Source organism: Odontesthes bonariensis, chromosome 3 (assembly GCF_027942865.1).
Source record: "Odontesthes bonariensis isolate fOdoBon6 chromosome 3, fOdoBon6.hap1, whole genome shotgun sequence".
Taxonomy (NCBI): domain Eukaryota; kingdom Metazoa; phylum Chordata; class Actinopteri; order Atheriniformes; family Atherinopsidae; genus Odontesthes; species Odontesthes bonariensis.
In genome coordinates this window covers 26,433,707-26,455,959 of record NC_134508.1, presented here as the reverse complement: position 1 = coordinate 26,455,959, position 22,253 = coordinate 26,433,707, and the positions used below count along the sequence as shown (strand labels likewise).

Below are 22,253 nucleotides of genomic sequence, written 5' to 3'. Positions count from 1 at the left end.
TTGAATGAATATCTAAAAAAGGGGGATTTTGTAACTTCAGTTGATCAGTTTTATCAGATGAGGTGTATGTTTCGGTTCCATTTCAATGGAATTCAATTTATTTAATTTTAAGCTAACTAAATGACATTGCAAGGGGAAAATATCTCTTTGTCATCAGCTCTATTGCCTGTAGTTACACGACTGGATATTTTCATTTCAACTGAAATTTATCCTAATTTTGATCTTACTGCTGATAATGTGCAGGTCGGTCAAGATATCACAGCTACCTTTATATGTGTCCATTTACTTTGTTATTAGCTTGGTTTTTAGCACAAACATGGCAACAAATATGTCAACAAGTAGACCTTCTTACATGGGTTCCATCTAATTGGTATGAAAAAGACCTCATTAACTCACTGTGTTCCTCTTTGGTAATTCGCAAACGCCCAGCCTCGTTTGATTATTAATACAAAAACTAGGCAATATGGTAACTCCTGTCTTATCTAATGGTATGAAGTGGTATTCCAGTGAAATTAAGTTAATTCTGAAAGTAGCTCAGTTGTATGTTTACAACTAACTATTTTTTCTCTACAGAGAGCACCTTTAAACCTCTTAATGATTTATTATCACTGTTCAACTGAAATTCAAATATTTTTTATCTACAGAAATATGTTCGAGCTACAGTATGTGACTGAAAGTCCTTGTTTTCTCTGTAAAGAAAAAGATTGCATCAAATAAACTGGAGCAAGGTGATGTTTTAGTTTAGTGTTTAGCACTTTTCCTTGACAATCAATCACTAGATGGAAAACTTATTTCCATAAAATAACTCAAAATCTTTTTAAAACCAGCCTTGTGTAACATGGTGCTGTCACTCACCTTTCACAAGCATGGCTGTTACTACAGGGACGAGCTACATCTACAGAAAACTAGTTTATAAAAGTACATATCCACCCCGATTTCCAAGTTTGACCCAAGTGTTTAAAAAACCACTTTATTTTAAATGAATTTTTCGTCCTGTTTAGGTTATGCAGTTCCTACATTTAAGACATTTTAAAAGTAAAAATGTGCAATTGTACATAATATTGTTAACAATGATTCAATTTAATTTATTTGGCTTTGTTTAAGGGTCCTTGTATGCGTGCCTACTCAGTCACATAACAAGATGAAGCCATAATTAAACAGCTCATTTAGATGTTCATGACTTTCTTGGAGACTATTAGGGCATTTTTACAAACTCCAATATTCAAAAACACATTACTAAGCATGTGCACCATACTGACCACGAGGCATGCTTTAGGGAAATACGTTTCGTGGTGATGTAGACAAATCCAGGAAGAAAAGCCTGGACTACGAACAAGGTTGTTCAGTTGTGATGTCTTCTGTGTGAAAGAATAACTCTCTTTGGTGTGAACCAACACAAAAAATATAGAAACCCTCCTTTATGTCATAAGCAGTTTTGCTGCCCTGAAAAGTTCTATTATTTGCTGATCTATGAGGTGTTATGAGCCAACTGTAAATACTTTCAACATGATATTAATCCCAGCATATGTGTAATCAGTCATAGCAAATGAAAAGACCAATGTGCATGTGCAGGTCATTACATAAAAGCTGGGCTCTCTGTCTTTTTTTATCTATTTTTTAATCAATGAAACTTCATTTGCTAAAATCAAGTTTCAAATCAAGTTTGAACCTTGTTTTCATGTCCATAAGATGTTTACCGTGTGACAAGACATGTTGATGAACAAGATCAGCTGTCAATGCTTAGGCCGGGGATTTCAGCTTTAAACCAACAGAGCACCACTCACAGTCTCAGAAAGTCAATGCATGTTCCACGTACAGCATTAGAGGAATCATTCCGGACTTCTGGTGGGGTGGGTCTGTACAACTATTTTGCATCCACTGTGAAGAACAAATAGAATGAAAACTAACACAAGTTACAAGAGGAAGTATGTCGAGGGATAGAGGGGGCTATCAGCCACTCGATCTCACCAAGTGAGTTGGCACTCCCTGCTAGCTGCCACAACTGGGCCCAGGCCAAGCAAGCAGACACTAGCAGCTGGGACTCGGTGGAGGTATGAACAGGGCCAGTTAGGAATTTTCATAGATCTACATTCACCTAATCTGCTCAAAGTTGTCATGTCTTAGATGGATTTCTTTGCAACGTTGTCACAGAAGTGCATCCACAACTGGAGAGCAGTAGTGTTCATGCCGATTAGTTTGGCAAAGACTTAATCAAATCCAGACATTACAAGGCATTTAACTTTAACAACTGCCAAAAAAGATAAATTAAAATTGTTCAATGCACTAAGGGGACTACAGCCCCTTGCCCAGACAAGAAGAAACATGAGAATCCAGGCCAGTACAGAGCTGGACTGGAGTCTCACAAGTCCCAAAGGCAGCAAAGACCCTGCAGTGCCCACTTTATGCCTCAAAATGTAATACTGACTGCAACTACTCAGAGAACATAATTATATGCATAGAAGAATACGTATGCATGCAGATTTTCCTTCATATAAACACTAGGCTTCTAAATGACGGCATACAATTGCTCTATTAGAAGTGTCTGACCATTTTATTGTCACAAATAGTTTTGGGATCTGTTCATTTCTCAGCGTATTTGATGAGTTTATGAATTATAAAGTTTATTAATATAATCAATGTGGTTCAAGTTAACAATGTAATAATTACCATCCACTGTCCCAGACTAAGCTAACATGTACAATGCACAGTAAAGTAATTTCTATTAGTATGACTTGTCCTGAATATTTTTACTTGTTGAGCCCAGTGAAATTACCATTAACACCATGCTGCTGATATTCTCAAATAAAGAGAACAGAAAGACAGTAAAAAAAGGAGAAGTTTTAAAAAGCAGGTAAAATAAGTCAGAAATAGAATCAGATTAAATTTTTCACAAGTATACATCAAAACTCTGATCTAGGAAATAGCATTTTGTGATTGAGTCATTTCACTATTGAGTATACAAAAATTACAAATGAAAATATACCTTTACTAAAGATGTTTATTACAATATGGTGACTCGAACGATGTTTCATACCCTCCAGGATGCACATGTATCCAGAAATATATGAAAGCAATGAACCTGTCTACACAAATCCGTTTTAAGCCCATGAGATGTTTTTTCGACAGAAAAAACTCAGATGTATCATTTTGAGGAACTTAGAGGTGTTTTTAGGGGATTAATAACCACTGGAATGGGACTTTAAAGGTATACCATTTGAAGGTCAACTGCCATAGATATTCCCATTTGTCAGCTCCAAACTCCACACAAAGAATTAAAAGCACATTTATTCCACTGGTTGGCCATTCAAAGAGAATAAGTACTGTCTCAACTGTCAGTCAATGACACAAAACAGTGCTCCTCTTCAGATGTTTGGGGTCAAAAGGAGAGTATGGCAGAAAACAATGTGTTCTTTCTTTCACAAATTCTAAGTAAGCAATAAATCTGTTGTGGCTTTAACTGCAAAGAGAATTTATTTTCAGTGGCCTTGAACTGAAAACTGATTTAATTTGGGCATACTGGATGACAAAAGGTCTAATGAGCATTTGATTTTTATGCAATATACTAGTTTTACGTGACATGAGAATGAGAAAATAGAACTGAAGAGTTTTCTACAATCAGCATAGCTTAGGGCTGACTGTAGAGGATAATGTTCAGTAAAACCTTTAACCTCTCTCAGTTCAGGTCCAACCACGCAGAAATAAGATGGTTGGACATACTTCTTTTTTTCCCGCTAGAACCCACATACTTTATAGTCCTGACACAATGGCAGGAAGTTTGCTGGGGAAACACAATGGACTGCAGATAATCACATACTCAAGGGAGGTCAATTAAAAATCCCCAAACATCAAAAATATGCTAGCGCTGAAGCATAACACAAGTAATACACATGGATAAGGCACACATCTTTATTTGAAGCATATGTAACAATTCAGGATGTACATTAATGTACATCTTGATTTTTAAGCGTACAAAGACACCGACACCCTCAGGAAAGAGCTGTATTCTGAATTTGTCTCACTTTTAGCAGCCTCATCCTCTCTGTCCCTCATTATTGCCGGTGCTAAGTAAAGCAGTCTTAGAGCAGCCATGCATAAGCCTGCCTGCTGTCCAATCTCCATATTAAAGACCAAAGTAAAGGTCAGCTTTACAACACCTAAATAGTTATTGACAAGTCAGAAAGATGGAGGAGGCCTTCAAAGGGAGGAAATGGTCAGTAATCTAGACAAATACCAAACAGTTGTGAAATTAAAACTGTTGAAATTTGCAGATTAGAAGGGAAGAGTGAGATCACTGCTTAGGGAGAGTGGTTTTACAGATGGTACAGCTCAGAGGGCACTTCAGTGTAGACACTTAATGCGGTACTAATGGAATGGGTGTGTGGTTATTGGAGAAAACACTTGAATTTAAAAACTAGTTTTGCATGTTCTCTGGCAACATAGTGCAACATTTCAGGAAACACAATTAGAGCACCTGAGCCTGCAAACTGCATAAAAAGATTCTGGATCCGGATCTGGATGCCGATACGAAAGTTTAGCAATTCTGAGTGAAGCTTAAGTAAAATGTTTAAACCATAAATCTTTGGGTAATCCTGCAAATAAACATGCAAATTGATAAACAAACACATCATCTTCTTCAACAAAAGTTAAAATACTGTTTTCAGAAAACACAAAATCTAGATATAAAACACAACAAATAGAAAGCCAAAAACATAAGCGAAAACACAAGAATATGCAGCAATTTTTCAGAAAGTATCACTTATAAGAAAATACAACTGTTTTGTTCTGCTGTTTTGTTGGTTAACAATGTTTTTTTTGAGTCAATCAACAAATCAATATCTCTCAACAAATTAGCACCACAATTCCACAAGCTGGTTTTCTTTTGCCATTTCCAATTTACATTTAGAAAAAATAAGAAAAGCAGGTTTTTGCCTCTTTGGATGAAAAGTAGATTTTGTGTGTTAGGGAGAACTTTACAACTCCTCTGACCTGACAAAGATTGAAATGATGTGAGTCACCAGTTCTCTCCGGTCTAAACTGACAGACGATAACCCCTCTGGACTGACTGGTGTCCTCTCAGATACGATGTGATATCCCACATATTCCCAAAGAGGAAAGTTGTTATTCTTCTGTCTTCATCTTGGGGGTGTCCACCAAAGCAATAATTTCACCCTGAAAGGTTTGTTTCCAGTTATAACAGCTACTTCTTCTGCTTCTGCTGAATTACAACCACTAGCAACCCTAGTTATTGACCGTAAAGCAACGGAGATGCGACTGATCCACATTTTTTTTCTGTGTTTTTAAAAAAGAAAATTCCCTTCAGATTTGCTTCGCTCATGAGTGGAAACAGTACATCTCATAGGAAAATCAATTCTGTTACATTACAGTGTCTGCTGCACAAAAACACTCCCTGCCACAGGGTTGATATGGCATCCTCCAATAATTACATTATTCTTAAAGCAATTTCATGTTTTAAACATGAAGGGAAACATTGAGAAAAGGCTTCTAAATTGTTTATGAAAAAGGAAAGTTCACAGCAGTCCTTGATCAGTATCTTTAGCTGTCTGGCTGCGAGGGGAGCACAAAAGGGCAGCAAAACCTTTTGAGCATTTCTTCTTGCCTCACAAGGTAGGAAGTAAACGGAGAAGGGAATAAAATATTTTTTAAAAAGAGCAACTAGGGTAGTAAAATATTAGCCAAGCATCACATAATAGCTGGACAAGAATCCATCGTTACTCAGGGAGCTTTTGTACAAATATATAGATCCCTACTGCAGCTTGAGAGACAAATACTAGCATTTAGAACAAATTGTTTGCTCAAAACTTATCATGAAACATTTGATTCATCTGACTGAGAGAAATTACATGGATATTTTCCCTTTCCTGCAGATTCCTCAATGCACCGCAGGCAGAAGACAGTGGTGACAGACATGTGCTACCCGACAGAGATATCCAGCCTGATGGACTTTGGCACTCCAGACTGCTCGCTAGGAAAAGGTACGTTGTTACTCCAAATCACGAGGCGTTGTCTTGGTGACAGCAGGAAGTGAGAATGGTGAATGGCAGTTAAAAAGACACTGAGCTCTCAGCTTGACTGTGGGAGATCGCTGGAGCAAAGGCCTGTGAGGGTGAGAACAATCAGATAACAAGACTTTGTTCCTGGCCACAAGGGCCAGGCTTTGATTTATCTCAGCAATATAACAAGTTTTGTCACCCAGCACAGAGTATCGTATTGCTCATGAGACCTCCACAGAAAAGCATTCTACTTGGCAAACCGGTTTGGAGTTTATCACTCTTTTATTGTAATGTGCAATTATTGGATCGCTGCAAGACCACTTATCTTCTAGAATCACTGCCATCAGTATAAGGAATACTGTGTTTCAAGGAGAGGCTTGTATACCTCAGGATGATGGTCCCCATTTCCTCCTGTGCAGTAATTACACTGACCAGCGTATTGACATCACAAAATGTATTGATTTGCAAGTCTATTGATTTCACATGCTTTGTAGCTTAATCTTTAGGCCTTGTGACCATTTCTTTCTCTCATCATGATAACTGTTATTATTCTCTGTTGTTCCCATGCTGATATCAAACCAGAGAGAGTCTGAGCTTGCAATTTCGATCTTTTCATCTAGTCGAGCCTCCTGAAGCAGGCAGAGTATGTTTAATGGCGGTGAGATAAGCCTTTTGATATTTCCAACAACAATGAGCAGCGACAGTTGTGGCTTCATAAGCTCATTTTTCCTCCTCTGTCACTGCCCATCACTCTCCTCACCACCTCCTCTCCCTATAAGCCAAATCATATTTTAATGCCACTCCATCCCAACTCTCTATCAGCACACTGCAGCACTGTTAATGCAGACTGACAGGTCATCTGAAAGGAGAGCAATAAGGCAGAGCAGAGAGGAGGGTAAAAAAAAAAAGAAGTTTATAGGCTTTAATGTGAGCAAAGCAAATGAATGACACAGAGATCCGGGGAGTTAAGCTGGAGAATAAGGACACTGAGGAGTGGAACATTTTAGACTGAGGAGGTGTCAGGACAAAAGCAATACTGTGAACAAGACTCTGTTTAGCTTACAGGCAGGCCTCAGCATGACTGGAATTATGAAGTGCTACAGTTGGTCAATTATGTCCATTTTAAATAAAATACTTTAGCGTCTCACATAAGCATCTGTTAAGAATTTCATTGTAAGATAACTAATAGAATAATGGCAGCAGAGATACCAACATTTCACTGTCTTTTAACATGTTACTTCAAGTGTATTACATTAATCTCTATGTAGTGTTACAGTACCTACCAACTTTTCATCTACAAAGACTAATAAAAGCTGTTGCTTTTGGATTTAATTTCCATAATTCATTGCAAATTGAGAGAAAGTTGAAAACCACGAGCAGTGTTGGGAGTCTCATGTTAAAGATTTGACACCTTACTGTGACAAAGTAGAGACTTTGTGTAATAACAAGTAGTCTGGCTAATTTTTCCATGCAATATAATATAAAAACGACTGATATGCTGCATTAGCATAAATAGTATCTCCGCATTACATGTGCACTTTGTAGATGGAGATAAGTCTCTCTTGAATCAAGTTGTTCAGCAGGTCAGTTTCTGCTTCATAAAGCAGTGTCTCCTTGTGAGCAGCACACTGCTCCACATTTAATGAGTGCACCTGTGCTAACACATTAATCCAACAAGTGAACATGACATTAGAGCCTCTCTAATCCATTACTGAGGCGAATAAACAACCCAGTCTCAAAGCAGAATGTGAAATTGTCACAAAAATCCTAATCTGATTTATGTCCACGGACACAATAGTCACTGTTTTTTGTGCTCCCAGACATGAAAAAAACCCAAAAAAACATGGAGGAACACAGTGCCACTGCATTTCATGAAATATTAATACAAAAGACTGCTGTGTCACATTTAAGTGGAAACAGAGTCCAGATTTGGTGGTTGGAAGTCGAGTCCCATCCCAACCACTGATGCTTTAAAGTAACTTTACTTTGCAATGATATATTAGGTTGCAGTTACCGCCTCCTTTCACTTGCAGTAACTTTCATTGGTGTTTTATACATTACCGACTACTTGGTAAAGATTTGAAATGAAAAATGACACGGTTAAGGTTAGGAAAACATCCTGACTTGAATAAAAACAGACAATGTAATAAGAAACTAATAAGAATTGGTGTTTATCAGCATGAGTACAAAGATTTTTGTGACTTTAACGACAGCAAACTAGAAACATTTTGCAACAAACGTACCAGTCTTCTCATTTCTGTATTTATACAGCCTCAGATTTTCTCCTACCTCCTGTCCTCGGGGCAAAGACCTGAGGAGAAATGAGGCAACAGGAGGCATTACCTAAAATGAGACTTTCCTATTGTGAGGCCATCTTTTCAAACATTCAACATTTAAATTGGTTGTGTAGCACAGCTTCATGTAGTTTCACTTACTGTCCACTGCTGTGTTTTATGATCAATGTCAGATGAGCATTCACAGTGTTCATGACAATCCAATATTAACTTTTTATTGTGTGGGATAATGTGACACACTCCTTTCATGCTTCACAAATTCCACAAATGACCAGCCTGTGAAATCTGGCTGTGTATCCTCTTCTCAGTTGACCCTGCTGTCTCCTTCACATGCCTTTTAGGAAATGAGACTCCCTTCTTCGAGTGGCTTGGATCGATTTACGGGTCATAAGCAGGAAGAGGGAGGACAGAGGAGACCAGGGGGAACAAAATAGAGACATGTGACAAGCCCATGGAGTGCCTTAATATGACAGAACATGCATGGTAGTTTAGCTTAGATCCATAAGCTTGAACACCCGCAACTACAGACAAGAGCAGGCAAGTATGGATCGGTGTCGGTTTTTGATCGGTACACCTGTCTTCCACCAAGTCGAGTTGCTGTGTGTGTGGAGAGCTGCTTGACAGAAAATACTTGTCTGAGGTGACGATTAAGGATTATCTGCTGTTATTGCTTAAACTACTGTTAGCTGATTATCAAATTGCAAGGGTAAATATTTAAAAATAATTACATTTTATAAAATGCAGCAATTCCACAACAAATTCACAGCAAATAAATGATATTTTATGTGGCTATAATCAAATCAAAAATCAAATCAAATTTATTTGTATAGCACATTTCATGTACAAACAATTGAAAGTGCTTTACATAAAATAAAAGCATTGCAGCAGGGAGTGGAAGAAGCATTAAAAATACATAAAAGAATATAAAGAGAAACAAATAAAATCATTTAAATGAATTTAAAAACAAGCAACAGTCTAGATGAGTCAAAAGATATTTCATGCATAGACACATGAGAACAGAAATGTTTTTAACCTGGATTGAAAAATGTCTACATTTGGTGAAAGTTTAATCTCCACTGGCAGTTTGTTCCACTTGTTTGCAGCATAACAGCTAAATGCTGCTTCTCCATGTTTAGTCTGGACTCTGGACTGGACCAGCTGACCTGAGTCCTTGGATCTAAGAGCTCTGCTAGGTTTATATTCTCTGAACATATCACAGATGTATTTTGGGCCTAAACCATTCTGGGATTTGTAAACCATCAGCAGGCTTTTAAAATCTATTCTGTGACTGACTGGAAGCCAGTGTAAAGATTTTAAAACTGCTGTGATGTGTTCAGATCTCTTAGTCCGGGTTGAAACTCTAGCAGCAGCGTTCTGGATGAGCTGCAGATGTTTAATGCTCTTTTTGGGAAGTCCAGTTAAAAGAGCATTACAGTAATCGAGTCTACTGGAGATGAATGCATGGATGAGTTTCTCCTGGTCTTTTTGGGAGAGGAAACCTTTAATTCTGTTGATGTTTCTGAGATGGTAAAAAGCTGCCTTGGTGACAGCTTTGATGTGGCTGCTGAAAGTCAGATCTGAGTCTATCAACACTCCGAGGTTACCAACTTGGTCAGTGATTGTAAGGTCCCGAGTCTCAAGATATTTACCAACGCTGACCCTCTTCTCTTTGCTCCCAAACAGAATGATCTCAGTTTTGTCTTCATTTAATTGTAGAAAATTCTCTCTCATTCCAGGTGTTTACTTCCTCCAGACACTGACACAGTACGTCTGCTGGGCTGCAGTTGTCCGGTGACAGAGACACATAAAGTTGTGTATCGTCTGCATAACTGTGATAATTGATGTTAAAGTTCTGCAATATCTGACCCAAAGGGAGCATATAGAAGTTAAACAGAAGAGGTCCAAGAATTGACCCCTGGGGGACTCCACAAGTCATGGCCACTCGCTCAGATTCATAGCTGCCAATTGTAACAAAATAACTCCGGCCTTCTAAGTAGGACCTGAACCAGTTATGGACTGCTCCAGAAAGTCCAACCCAGTTTTCCAGCCTGTGCAACAGGATCCTGTGATCTACAGTATCAAACGCAGCGCTGAGGTCCAACAGAACCAGGACTGAAACATTACCAGAATCAGTATTCAACCTAATGTCGTTTAACACTTTGACCAGAGCTATTTCAGTGCTGTGATGACGTCTGAAGGCTGATTGAAAGTTATCAAGACTTCCATTTTCATTCAGAAAGTCGTTGAGCTGGTTAAATACAACTTTCTCAATAATCTTAAATATAAAAGAGAGATTAGAGACAGGTCTGTAGTTGTTCATCATAGAGGCGTCTAGAGTTCTCTTCTTTAGGAGTGGCTTAATGGCAGCTGTCTTTAGTGACTTGGGAAAAATGCCTGATGCCAGTGAGCTGTTAACTATTTGTAGGAGATCACTTTCTACTGAGGTAAAAACAGTTTTTAAAAAGTCGGATGGTATTATGTCCAGAGTGCAAGTTGTTGATTTCGAACTGTTTAAAAATCCTCTAAGATTTTTAAATTAACAATATTAAATTGTGACATAACATCAGAGTTATTTCTAGGTTTTAGACACAGATTAGTTTTCTTGTTTGTCTGTGTTGCGTGAATGTTTTGTCTAATTGTTTTGATTTTTTAGCTAAAAAAGTTGGCAAATTCGTTGCATTTCTCTGTGGAGAGGAGGTCTGGGTTTGACTGTTTGGGAGGATTTGTGAGTTTTTCAACCATAGCAAACAGAGTTCGAGAATTGTTGACATTCTTATTAATCATTTCAGATAAATGCAGCTGTCTGGCCTTGCACAGCTCATTGTTATAACTACGCAGGCTTTGTTTGTACAGCTCATAGTGAATCTGAAGCTTTGTTTTTCTCCATTTACGTTCAGCTCTCCTCCGTTCTCTTTTCAGGTTTTTGACCATAGTGGTGTTTCTCCATGGAGTTTTCTGTTTGATCAAGGTGCTCTTGATTCTTATCGGTGCAACATCTTCCATTACATTAAATATTTTCAAGTTGAAATCATCCAGCAGTCCTTCAACCGACTCTGCGCTCATTGATGGTAACATAGCTATGGCCTCCCTAAACTGAGCACTTGTTTTCTCATTGATGTACCTCTTCTTAACTGAGAAGCTGGTTGTTTGAACATTCTTAGTGATCAGTAAATCGAATAAAATACAAAAATGGTCCGACAAGGCCAAATAAATAACCACAACAGAAGAAATATCAACACCTTTAGAAATAACCAGGTCCAGAATGTGACCTCGAAGGTGGGTAGGTGCTGTTACATGTTGCCACAAACCAAACATGTCCAGCACAGAAGAAAATTCTTTGGCATTACCATCCGTCATGTTATCTATATGAATGTTAAAATCCCTGGTCAAGATAAAATGGTTAAAATCAGTTGAAATAACAGACAATAATTCAGAAAATTCATCAATAAAACTTGCACAGTATCCTGGGGATCTGTAAATGATTAAGAACAGGATTTTAGGAACACCCTTTAAAATAAAACTAAGATATTCAAAAGCAGTGAATTCACCAAATGAGATCTCTTTACACTGGAATGTATCTTTAAATAAGGCAGCCCCCCCCCCACCTTTCCTCCCATTTCGGCATTTATCCATAAAACTAAAGTTTGGGGGGGCTGTTTCATTAAGAACAGTAGGACTTGTGCTACTGTCTGACAGAAACATGACGGACAGACGGACAGATGATGTAATGCACTCTGAACTAAGATTTTTTTGCCTCTATGAGGACCTTCTCTAATGGCCAGCAGAAAAATACATGCATTTGCAATATCTGCATTAGATTATAATATTCATACCATGATAACTATTGTTGTCGTTGCAACAGCTTGTCTCAGCACAGATCAGTCAGACAGCTTGGCGGTTACCCCCAAGCTGTCCATGCGTGATTGACAGATCTATTGCCTTGTGTGAAAACTATCTGTTTAGATTACATTTGATCTTTGTGCGAACTAAAACACTAAGTGTCAAGCTCTGACAGGCAGGACAAACAGCTAGGCTGCTCTGAACTGCTGTCACATCTTTAAATACACAAGAACTAACTCAAATTTCTCTTGCACACAAACAGACAAACACATTATGCTTGCACTTTAGTATGCTACTTGTGTCACTCAAGTTCTTATACTGTAAACCAAAAACTCTATTATAAGTTTATATCCAGGCAGGCCTTGCAGGCTGAATTCGTTCTCCTCAAGCCACCTGTCTGTATCTGCCTTAGGCATAAAGAGCCCTGAGAGTTAAAATGGAACAGCCATAACCTTATTTACTCTGTCCACTCACATCCACGGTCTCATCTAACATGACACAGACGGCCCTTAGTCAGCACCACGCAGCAGAGCAATCAAATGCCTGGAAGGTTTGAGATAACATGGAAAAGCCCATACTTGTAAACACATCTGAGTGTGTAGAGGTGAGGTAATTTGGTTTGAAGCATGAACTTTTTTTCACTGTTATGATTGATTTACTGGCACATTTACATTAAACTTTGCACATGCAGCATTTGCTGTACAATCAGGGTTTGTATTCCTATTTCCTCTGGCAAAAAAACTCACATTCATATAAAGGAGGTGATGTAAACTTATGTGGAGTCAAAGAGTGTGCACAGCTTTTACACAGAGGGGTGTTTTGTTCTCTGTGTAGCTGGTGAGTATAATTACATGCACTATCCTCTGTTAGCTCTCGGCCATCAGGTGGAGTGAGAGCTCCACAGCTGCTTTGTTACCTGAGGCCTGAGGTGCACTTTGTTTTCCCCTCCCCCTCATGCTTGTCTCGGGGGAAGATGAAAAGCCGGAGTGGGCGTGGGTGAAAGTTGTCCAAGCTGCGTCTGGGTGTGTCGCTAAACAGGTACACAGAAAGCAGTAGAGAAAGAGAGTCGCATTCAGAGGGGAAAAAAAAAAAAAAAGAAAAGCAGCACGAAGGTGGCTGAGTGGCTTTCAGGGGGAAACTTCCTGGTAACCTGCATGGGTGGAGCCACAATGAGCACAGCAAGGAGCGGCCGGTACTGGTGGTGTTGTGAGTGAAATTTGAATGGTGTGCACTGGCCTGTACATATATGAGCGCGTGGGGGTTTTTTTTTTCACATGCTATGAGAGCTCACACCATAGTTTACAGTGGAGTCAAGCGGAGCCCGTGGTGAGGAGGACATGAGGTCCGAGAAGGAGGAGGGGAAGGCCGGTGAGTTAATGATAGAAAAGAGATAGTAAAGAAAAAAAAACAAGTTATGTTTGTGTTAGTGTCGGCAATGAGTAGATTCACTTCTGATGTGGATGTGTTTGTGCTTTGATTCATTATGTAACATAAATTTGAGGATCAAAACAGAATTGGTTCCTTTGGGGAAACTCTAAATGTTTGTCATTAAATGTAATACACTGAGAATAAGACACAGTGTTGAAGAAAGCATTTTCTTCAATGGCTGTTCGGAGGTTCATTTTCAAGCTCTTGAGTTTTTGTATGTTGAGTTTTTGTTTAAACTTCTACTCCCTTATCATTCAGATAGAACTGAACTCTCCACATATTCATTTGATACCTATAAATAATAGTGACATTGAATATCAAAAATGTACTTTCACGACATATTGGCTTCTGGCTGTTTTATTGAATATATTAATTCTTGATTAAATTTTTTGGTCTTTAAAATCCCAGCTGACGTCTTAAAGTACATCAATTATCATCCATAGGTTTGTAATTTTATTTGGGGTTTATTGTTGAAGATTTACATACAGTTTTAATGTTAAAAAAATACACTATTTTACATTGCAGTCATTTAGACCCTTTTATCCACCGTGATTTAGGCAAAGACACCTTGATATGTAGACTGAGGGAGATGTGGATTGACATCTACTCTACCTCCTGAGCAACAGCCACCCAGAACCTTGTCACTTTACATGTGAAATTTTTTATTTTAGAGCCTAACCCCTCAACCAAAAGGACCTATGCGGTCTGAATGGGCAGCATGATGCTTGAAACTGGTCGAGTGCAGGCACCTGCTCATTCTTTGTTGTAAAGTGTACCAAAACACTTGATAGGTCATAGGTTTCATTGTGATGTCAGCAAAAAGCCTAAATTACAAACTGGGTCTTACAGGCCGTTCAGTGTTTTATGTTGCAGAGAATAACTCCCTTATGCGTTAACTTGGGGCTTTGTAATGCTGCAGACCTTAAATATGCATAAAAAGGAGCATAATATAACCTTTTTAAGAAGATGCTTAGCATAGACAGATACAAAATCACTGAATTATCCCTGCATAATACAAAAACTAAATATTTTACATATTAGAAATGCTGTGAGAGAACATTATTTAAAATATTTCTAATAGGCTGATGATTAGGTTTCTGATAATCACATTAATCCATTGTTCATTTTTGGTGAAGTAGTTCAAAAAGGCATCGCCTCAGCCAGTTGCACCGTTAAATTCTGTTTACATGCTTAATACAGCTTTACACGACCAATAATCAAATGATGTGTTATCATTTGAACATTGAGAATATTTTCCACTCACCCTTTCTGCATAACAAATATTTCTACTTTTGACATTCAAAGGCTATATCGAAAAGATTGTATCATTGTTCAGGTCTTTTATATTTGCCTCTGTATTATATTCATTTGACTGAGTATTGATTCCTCCATGGTAACCGTGCTCCAACTGAGGCTTATTTTACATTTCATTTTCATACTCTCAGATCTTTAGTATAAACGCTGATTTGTATAAATCTATTTCATATCCCAGTCTTACTTGCTGCCAGACTGAATGCTGCTCTAACCTAGATGCTGACCTGCTGTTCATATGGACAATCGTTTAATCTCCTACAAGCATTTTGTATGAATAGAGTTGTTTTGGTCAAATACTGCACAGTATTACTAGTGGCTCAGCAGACATACAGATCTTTTTTTTTAATCTGAGAGAAGATAATACAGATTGACAATAGCAATTTAGTGTTTCACCTACTAAATAACAATTAATTAAGATGTATAAAGGTTAACTAAACATGTTGAGAAATACTTTGGTGTGTGACTAGTCCCTGATAGTTTGCCTTCATTCTTTGCATGGATGTCAGGATTAGGTTTTTGAAAGTTAGTGTTTATGTTTGTGTGTCCACACAGTCTGAATAATAATTAGTCGGAATCCAATGTGTTTTTACGTGACTCTTTATACAGCTGATGTACTCTGAACGTGTCTGACCGATTATTTTGCAACAGACTGACCGCATTTCATGAAATTCCTCACCGTTACATTTTAATCACCATAAAATGTCCTACCAGACTTTTGACTGTCAGGTTCACTTATTATAAGCAACTTTGCACTTATTTTTAAAGAACCCAGGTGCTTGTTTTGGGCTTGTTTTCATGCGGCCTTTTCGGGTATGACTTTCAAGCGGATGTGCTTTTTGTTGCATATATCGTTTTTATGTGTTAAAGTACAGAAGCAGCACGGAGAATCAGACAGGATCTACTGCTGATATGCCTCTGAATGGCAAAGGAGGTAGAAACAGAGGTGAAATTGGCTATGCCTGTAAAGGCAAGCTGGTATTGCAGAATGCGGCAGTCTAATCAGCTTAGCTGTCCTCGTTGAGCTGATTCTATGTCACCGGCTTGATGTGAGTAAACTCGCATCAACAGGCTGCCTCTGTCTAGCATGTGTAAACTACTAAAGAGGAACAGTGATGTCTTTTTGTGAAAATGGCTATAGCTTGAGTTATTTGTTTCTATTATTAGATATGGCAAGACTAATTCCAACATATGTCGGTCCAGAACAGAGGAGTATTCGGTTTTGGAGTGAGGAAAAACACAAAAAATGTTTTATGTTTTGAAAAATATGGATACACAATAGGCTTTGGATGGCCCCAAATATTGCAGTGACATAGGGGAATGTAATGTTGCACATAATTGAGCTATTCTCTGTAACATGTAAATGGTTTCTAGGACCTGGGAGTTGGCTGCATGATGGAAATGCAGGTTCAAAAGTGGTAGCCAGTTCACATTCAACTCTTGTTAAGACAAACACATGCCTACTTAATACTCTATTATGAGATACTGTTTCTTAATTTCGTTCTTTGAAGTGAATACAGAATGATGTATGAGTCACAAACTTTGCTGTCCAGAGAAAAGTCTCTGCCTCATGCATGATGCATATTTTGTAAGAATTTGAGCACATTTGCTTTTTCTGATAACTTTTTGACTTTTCACGGGTACAAATTGTTGAAAACAGGGACAGAGGTCTTTATGTCTGAATGAATTGAAAACAGTAACTTTTCTGTCACCTCAGTATTGCTGCTTTGACAACATAGATTGAAGGAACATCTATCCCTTCTAAGATTTTCCTTTACAGCCAGGTTCATTCTCTTAATTAATTTTTAGTTGACTTAATATAAATCAGGACTATATACTTAAAATGATGCCAGTGTCAAGTGGCATTGTGGATATGCAGTTCATGAAATTCAAGTAGCTTTGTCTGTGATCTCTGTGTTCTCTCTGTGGCACATTCTTGGCAGTGTGCCTAATCTGAAGATAATAAATGTGAGAATCAATTACCTCTATCTGCACTTGGCATCCTTTCACTGACCTCAGCTGTAATGTAAACCCATAGGCAATTAATTAATGGAAGCTGTTCCCAATAGATACCGTGTACTTGCACAGATATTCAGACTGTAAGAATTTGGACAGTTATTACGATTAAATTTTAATCACAGCAAGTTTAGTGTATAAACTTTCCCTTTTAACTGCTAGGATTCAAACTGCAAAGGCTTGGAAGCAATCTGGTCAAAATCTGTGTGGGATATGAAGGGTGGCTGCTTTGCCAAAATTATTTGTGCTAATTTTAGAAAAGAAGTTGTGCATAGAACGGGTTGAAAGGCAAAAGGCCTGGTGGAGCAGGTTCAGTGGATGAAAGGAGTTAATCATCTGCATGGAGAAGAAAACTTCTTCAAGACTTCAAGCTGCTTTAGAATCTGCACTGAATATCATATATATATATATATATATATATATATATATATATATATACATATAATATTAGTTTACAGATTTGCATGGTGGTAGTTAGCACTGTCACCTCACAGCAATAAGGGTCCTAGTTTGCATCTCAGCAGGGGCCTTTCTGTGTGGAGTTTGCATGTTCTTCCTGTGCTTGCTGGGGTTCTCTCCTCCCTTCTCAGTCCGAAAAGCATGCATGTTAGCTGTATTTGTCATTCTAATCTGACTGTGGAAGCAAGTGAGAGCGAGTATGGTTATTTGTCTCATTAGGCTCTGTGTTGGCAATGTGATAGACTGGTGACTCGTCCTCTTGTTTGGAGACACCTGGGATAGGCTACAGCCTGAATGAATGGATCTCGGTTGACTTTACTTTGAACTACTTGGCTGTGGGCATAATGTGTTACAAGGTCTTAATCTGCATCACAGTTCTTTCTATAATGAAGAAAACCTTCAGAGGTGAGACCTGCCATATTGATTTTTTTAATTTGTTTTCAAGTTGAATGTGCTGAGACAAATAACGTGAACAGTGAAAAAAATATGCGACAAAAATGACCATTGCTCTCAAATATACAACAAATAGGTACACTCTCTCACACACACGAAGAAACATACACACACACCATATGTGTCTAAACGAAACACTATGACTTCAGTTTTGTGGGATATATTCTGATTTATTAAACTATCTCAGGCTCACACTATATAGCTGCTGCTATACAAATGCTACTAAGGAATCTTAATAAACTAATAAACATGTTAGCTGAAGAGCTAAAATTGATGGGGACATTAGAAATTAATTCATGTTGATAAGGCAATTCATTGTGGAGGGAATAGCTTAATAACAATTCAGTTTAATATTTACTTACTGTTATTGTTAAAGTTTCACGTGCATTTGTTGTGTGATCAGTAAGTATTGATCTGTTATGAGTTACAGCTGGTATAAAGCTATGAGAGCGAGATTAAATGTCTGCTTAAATTGTCCTTTCCAATAAGCACACAATTAGACAATGATTAAAAAAATCATTCAGATAAAATGAATCTATTGATCAAGCCTTTATAAATGTATTTACCTGATGTTTCAAAATGATGCATTACTATTAAAGGGTGAATTTAGGTAGATTTAAGAGGCAGGAGCGGGTATCATTTAAGGCAGTGTGTTGTTATACCCAGAGTGTGAAATTGATCTGACCCCTACATGCAGGGGGTTATTTTCATGATGCAGAGCTATGTACTCCATGGAGTCTCAGGTTGTTGAGGCATCAGGCATAGGGTATTTGTTCTGCTTCTTTTTTCATCTTCTTGTATATATGATAGAAGTGTTTCCACTGCTGTTTGAAGTCTCAACATATCAAAATCTGAGCCTATGCAGCCCACACACTGTTCCGTCACTGCACCAATTCCTCCTGTGCCCATAGTACAAATTAACAATATAGATGCTAAAAATAAACCTGCTGATGATTTAAAGAGAACGACTAATCACTGCAGCCCACCTATGCTATCCAGCCCCCAACCACCTCTCGATTTGAAGCACAGTGGGGAGCTACTGACGGAGTGAATGTGTTTATTTGTCAAGCCTCTCAGTTGCAGCCTTATATAGTTTTCCTTTCTCTCTTTCTGTAGTATTTGAGTCTTGAACTGACTTGGATATTTTCCCTTCAGAAACAGCAACTAGGTTAAGCTTTTTTTCTTGAGTCGTGAACAGATTGGGTTGAAATGAAAATGTTTTTCTTAGGGAACAAACTCCCAACAGCCTTTTTTTAAAATTTTTTTTTCAAAAATTGAATTGTTTTTTGGACTGCAGTAGTTTTACTTGTATGCTTTTTGTTAACCTCGCTTTCTGACTTTATGACAAAGTCCACACTCATGCTACCAGCCCTGACAGGCTCTGCATAGCTGCAAGGCTTCTTTAAAGGAGTATTTTTATTGCAATGGCAATGCTACCATGCAGATGTTTGACTTTATCAGGTGTTAGCATGCTAATATTTAGGTCATTCGATGCCAACACCCCTTACCTTCCTGGTTTTGTCTTTTTTTTTTTCTTTAAATAAAAATAAAAGCTTCTAATCCTAAAATAAATTATAATCTATTGATCATTGGATTAAATTCTACAACAACAAAGCTAAATCAATTGTGAAGGCCTACAATCTGTGTCTATTTCCCTGCAACTTGATTGGATGCTGTCATCACTTTGCGGGATTAAGAGTTTACTTGCCAGGAATTAAAATAAAATAAGTTGTGACTCTTTTGAATAACAAACTTTTTCATCTTTGGCCTCTTTTTCAAAAGTGCATGGTCCAAGGTCTCAATTTATAAATTATGTTTTTTAAAGTCAAAGTTATCTTTTTTTATGTGTAAATCTTCACATTTTGACTTTGGTCTGACTGTCAAATGCTGCTTTTATATTTGAACTTTTTAAAGATCTGTTTTTCAGAACTAAGGTTAGTCATACTTGTTATTATTTGTAAGCGGCACAAATAGCTTGGTTTTCATTAGATTGGATGACATTTTGCTAGGCTGTTCAGAGCAAATTTCAGTGTAATGTGATCACATTTTTATTATATTTAGTCATAATATAGTCGACATGTAGAAGTTGTTTGGTCTTGTATATAAAACTGACAGCAGCTGTGAATATTCAATATATTTATAGCCTCCTGTAAATTTTCCTTGGAACATCTTTTTCAAGAGTTATTTGCAGATATAAAAACTAAAAAGTTACATTTACTTTGAAAATTATATATTTTTTGTATTTCTCTCTTATAGTTCACTCTGTGATAATATAAGTTAGTATAAGTTAAAGTTTTCTTTCTCCACTTTAACTGGACACTATTAGGTACATAGGTATAAAGTTGAACATAGTCCAGTTCAACAGCTCTGACACAAATCCTCCTTTTATGAAGTCATTTTACATTTTTGCTGACAATGTAAAAAAAAGATCATTCTATTTGCGCTCTCAGCGAGTGGGGGTTGTGATGTATTGCACAGCATTTAAAATTGTTCATAACCTTTTGTTCTGCTCTAGTATGGGCACGTAGCTGACCTCAGTTATAGTTCAAGAAGATCTATGACACTGGAATGACCCGTTTGCTGATAAGTATTTATCACAAAGTGAAGCTGATGTGAATGGAATAGATTTTTCAATTATTCGCTCATAAACAAATGCATTCAAGAGATTGAATGAGGTGTTCAGGGATCATTTTGAAGGAGGCATTTCTGAGCTAAATCTCATGATTATGTATCAGCTGGTTGATGAGATGTGAGAGGAAAGGTGAGAAGGCCACCAGTCTAGATTCATGAATGTTTGTACACTTCAGCTTCATATTACTGATATAGACAGAGTGTCGTATGAAGTCACTCTCCAAAGACATTAATAAGATTCAAATTCAAAAATACTTTATTTATCCCAGAGGGAAATTAAATGTTGATGTAACTCAATTAAATCAAGGAGTTATTATAGATGCTGATGGCTGTGGGCAGGAATGATTTCCAGTAGCGGTCCGTTTTGCATCCAAACTGAAGAAGCCTTTGACTGAAGAGACTCTGTTTTCCGATAACAGTCTCATGGAGAGGATGTTCAGGGTTGTCCATAATTCTCTTGATTTTATGCAAAATCCTTCTTTGCATTATTGTCTCCAGAGGTTCCACAGTCGTCCCCTGAACAGAACCAGCCTTCCTTATCAGGTTGTTGAGTCTTTTTAGGTCCCTGGTTCTGATGCTGCTGCCCCAACAGATGACGCAAGAGGAAATGACGCTCTCAACAACAGACTTGTAGAAGATCTGCAACATCTTGTTGCAAACCTTGAAGGACCTTAGCTTCCTCAAGAAGTACAGTCTGCTCTGTCCTTTCTTGTAGATTGCTTCACTGTTGTGTCTCCAGTCCAGTCTGTTGTCCACATGAACACCAAGGTATTTATATTCCTCAACCACCTCCACTTCTTCTCCCATGATGGAAACAGGGTTTGATCTGACCCTGTTTCTCCTGAAATCTACAATCATCTCCTTTGTTTTGTTAACATTCAAGATGAGATGATTGTTCCCACACCATGCCACAAAGCGGTCCACCAGCTCTCTGTACTCAGCTTCTTGTCCATCTCTGATACACCCGACAACTGCAGAGTCATCTGATGAGGCTTATGACAGACTCCTTGTTGATATGTAACATGTAGAACTTATTTTCAGTCTGTCAAGGCTGTGTGTTTCCTGCCTGTCAAGGCTACAGAGTCCCCTTCATGAAGAGTCTAATCAGCATCTGAAGCAACCCGCTGTCTTTTCCCATGGCAATGTCTGCAGATCTTTATGCTGTAATTAATGAAAACCAGCGCTCTCTGCAGACATCTACTTTTCTCTTAATAAGTACAGAAGTACCCAGCCTTGAGAACAGATATACATACGTCCACATGTGTAATAAAACTTCACCACATGAATGAATACAATGACAAGCGTGCGCTCATATCAAATCCGACAGTAGCATGGTGCCAAAGTGTCTGTTTTCACCTGTTCTGTTAATGTGACTCTGGAGTCAAATCAGTGGACGTTTTATCTTTCACTCAATTTCATAGAACTTGATGAAATAGAAGGCATCTTTGATCGGTTTATTTAGGTGATACACATTGAACTCATTAGGGAAAATTTACCATCACAGCAATTCATTCAACAGGTAGTAAGAGAAGTGCACATTTTGGAAGGTTTGTCTTCAGACCATTTTTTCCATATACTTTCTTTTGCTACTAGCTTTATTGTGCGTTTATCTTACATGTTGTTATTGTTCTTTTTGATTTTATTTTCCCAAAATGATGTTTTATTGGCAGGACTTATTGTAACGTGTAAATTAGTGTGGCTTCTAGTTGTGGTTTTTGCTTTAATATTTGCTTTTGTTGGTATGCTTTTGAGGTACAGATTGGACCACTGATTAGTGGAAATTGCTCAGAGTTGTTAAAGTATAACTGCG

At 37.9% G+C, this 22,253-nt stretch overlaps 1 protein-coding gene across 6 annotated transcripts in view; it reads left to right on the top strand.

Moving 5' to 3' along the window:
• The window catches only part of kaznb (kazrin, periplakin interacting protein b), a 131,987-nt gene that overhangs the window by 88,360 nt on the left and 21,374 nt on the right, over positions 1-22,253 (top strand). For 5 of the 6 annotated variants that reach the window (XM_075461310.1, XM_075461311.1, XM_075461313.1 and 2 more), the window contains exon 4: positions 5,886-5,993. In XM_075461310.1, coding sequence (XP_075317425.1) covers positions 5,886-5,993 — 108 coding nt within the window. Of the gene's footprint in view, positions 1-5,885; positions 5,994-13,162; positions 13,514-22,253 lie in introns of those variants that run through there. The other variant, XM_075461312.1, reaches the window with a different exon arrangement.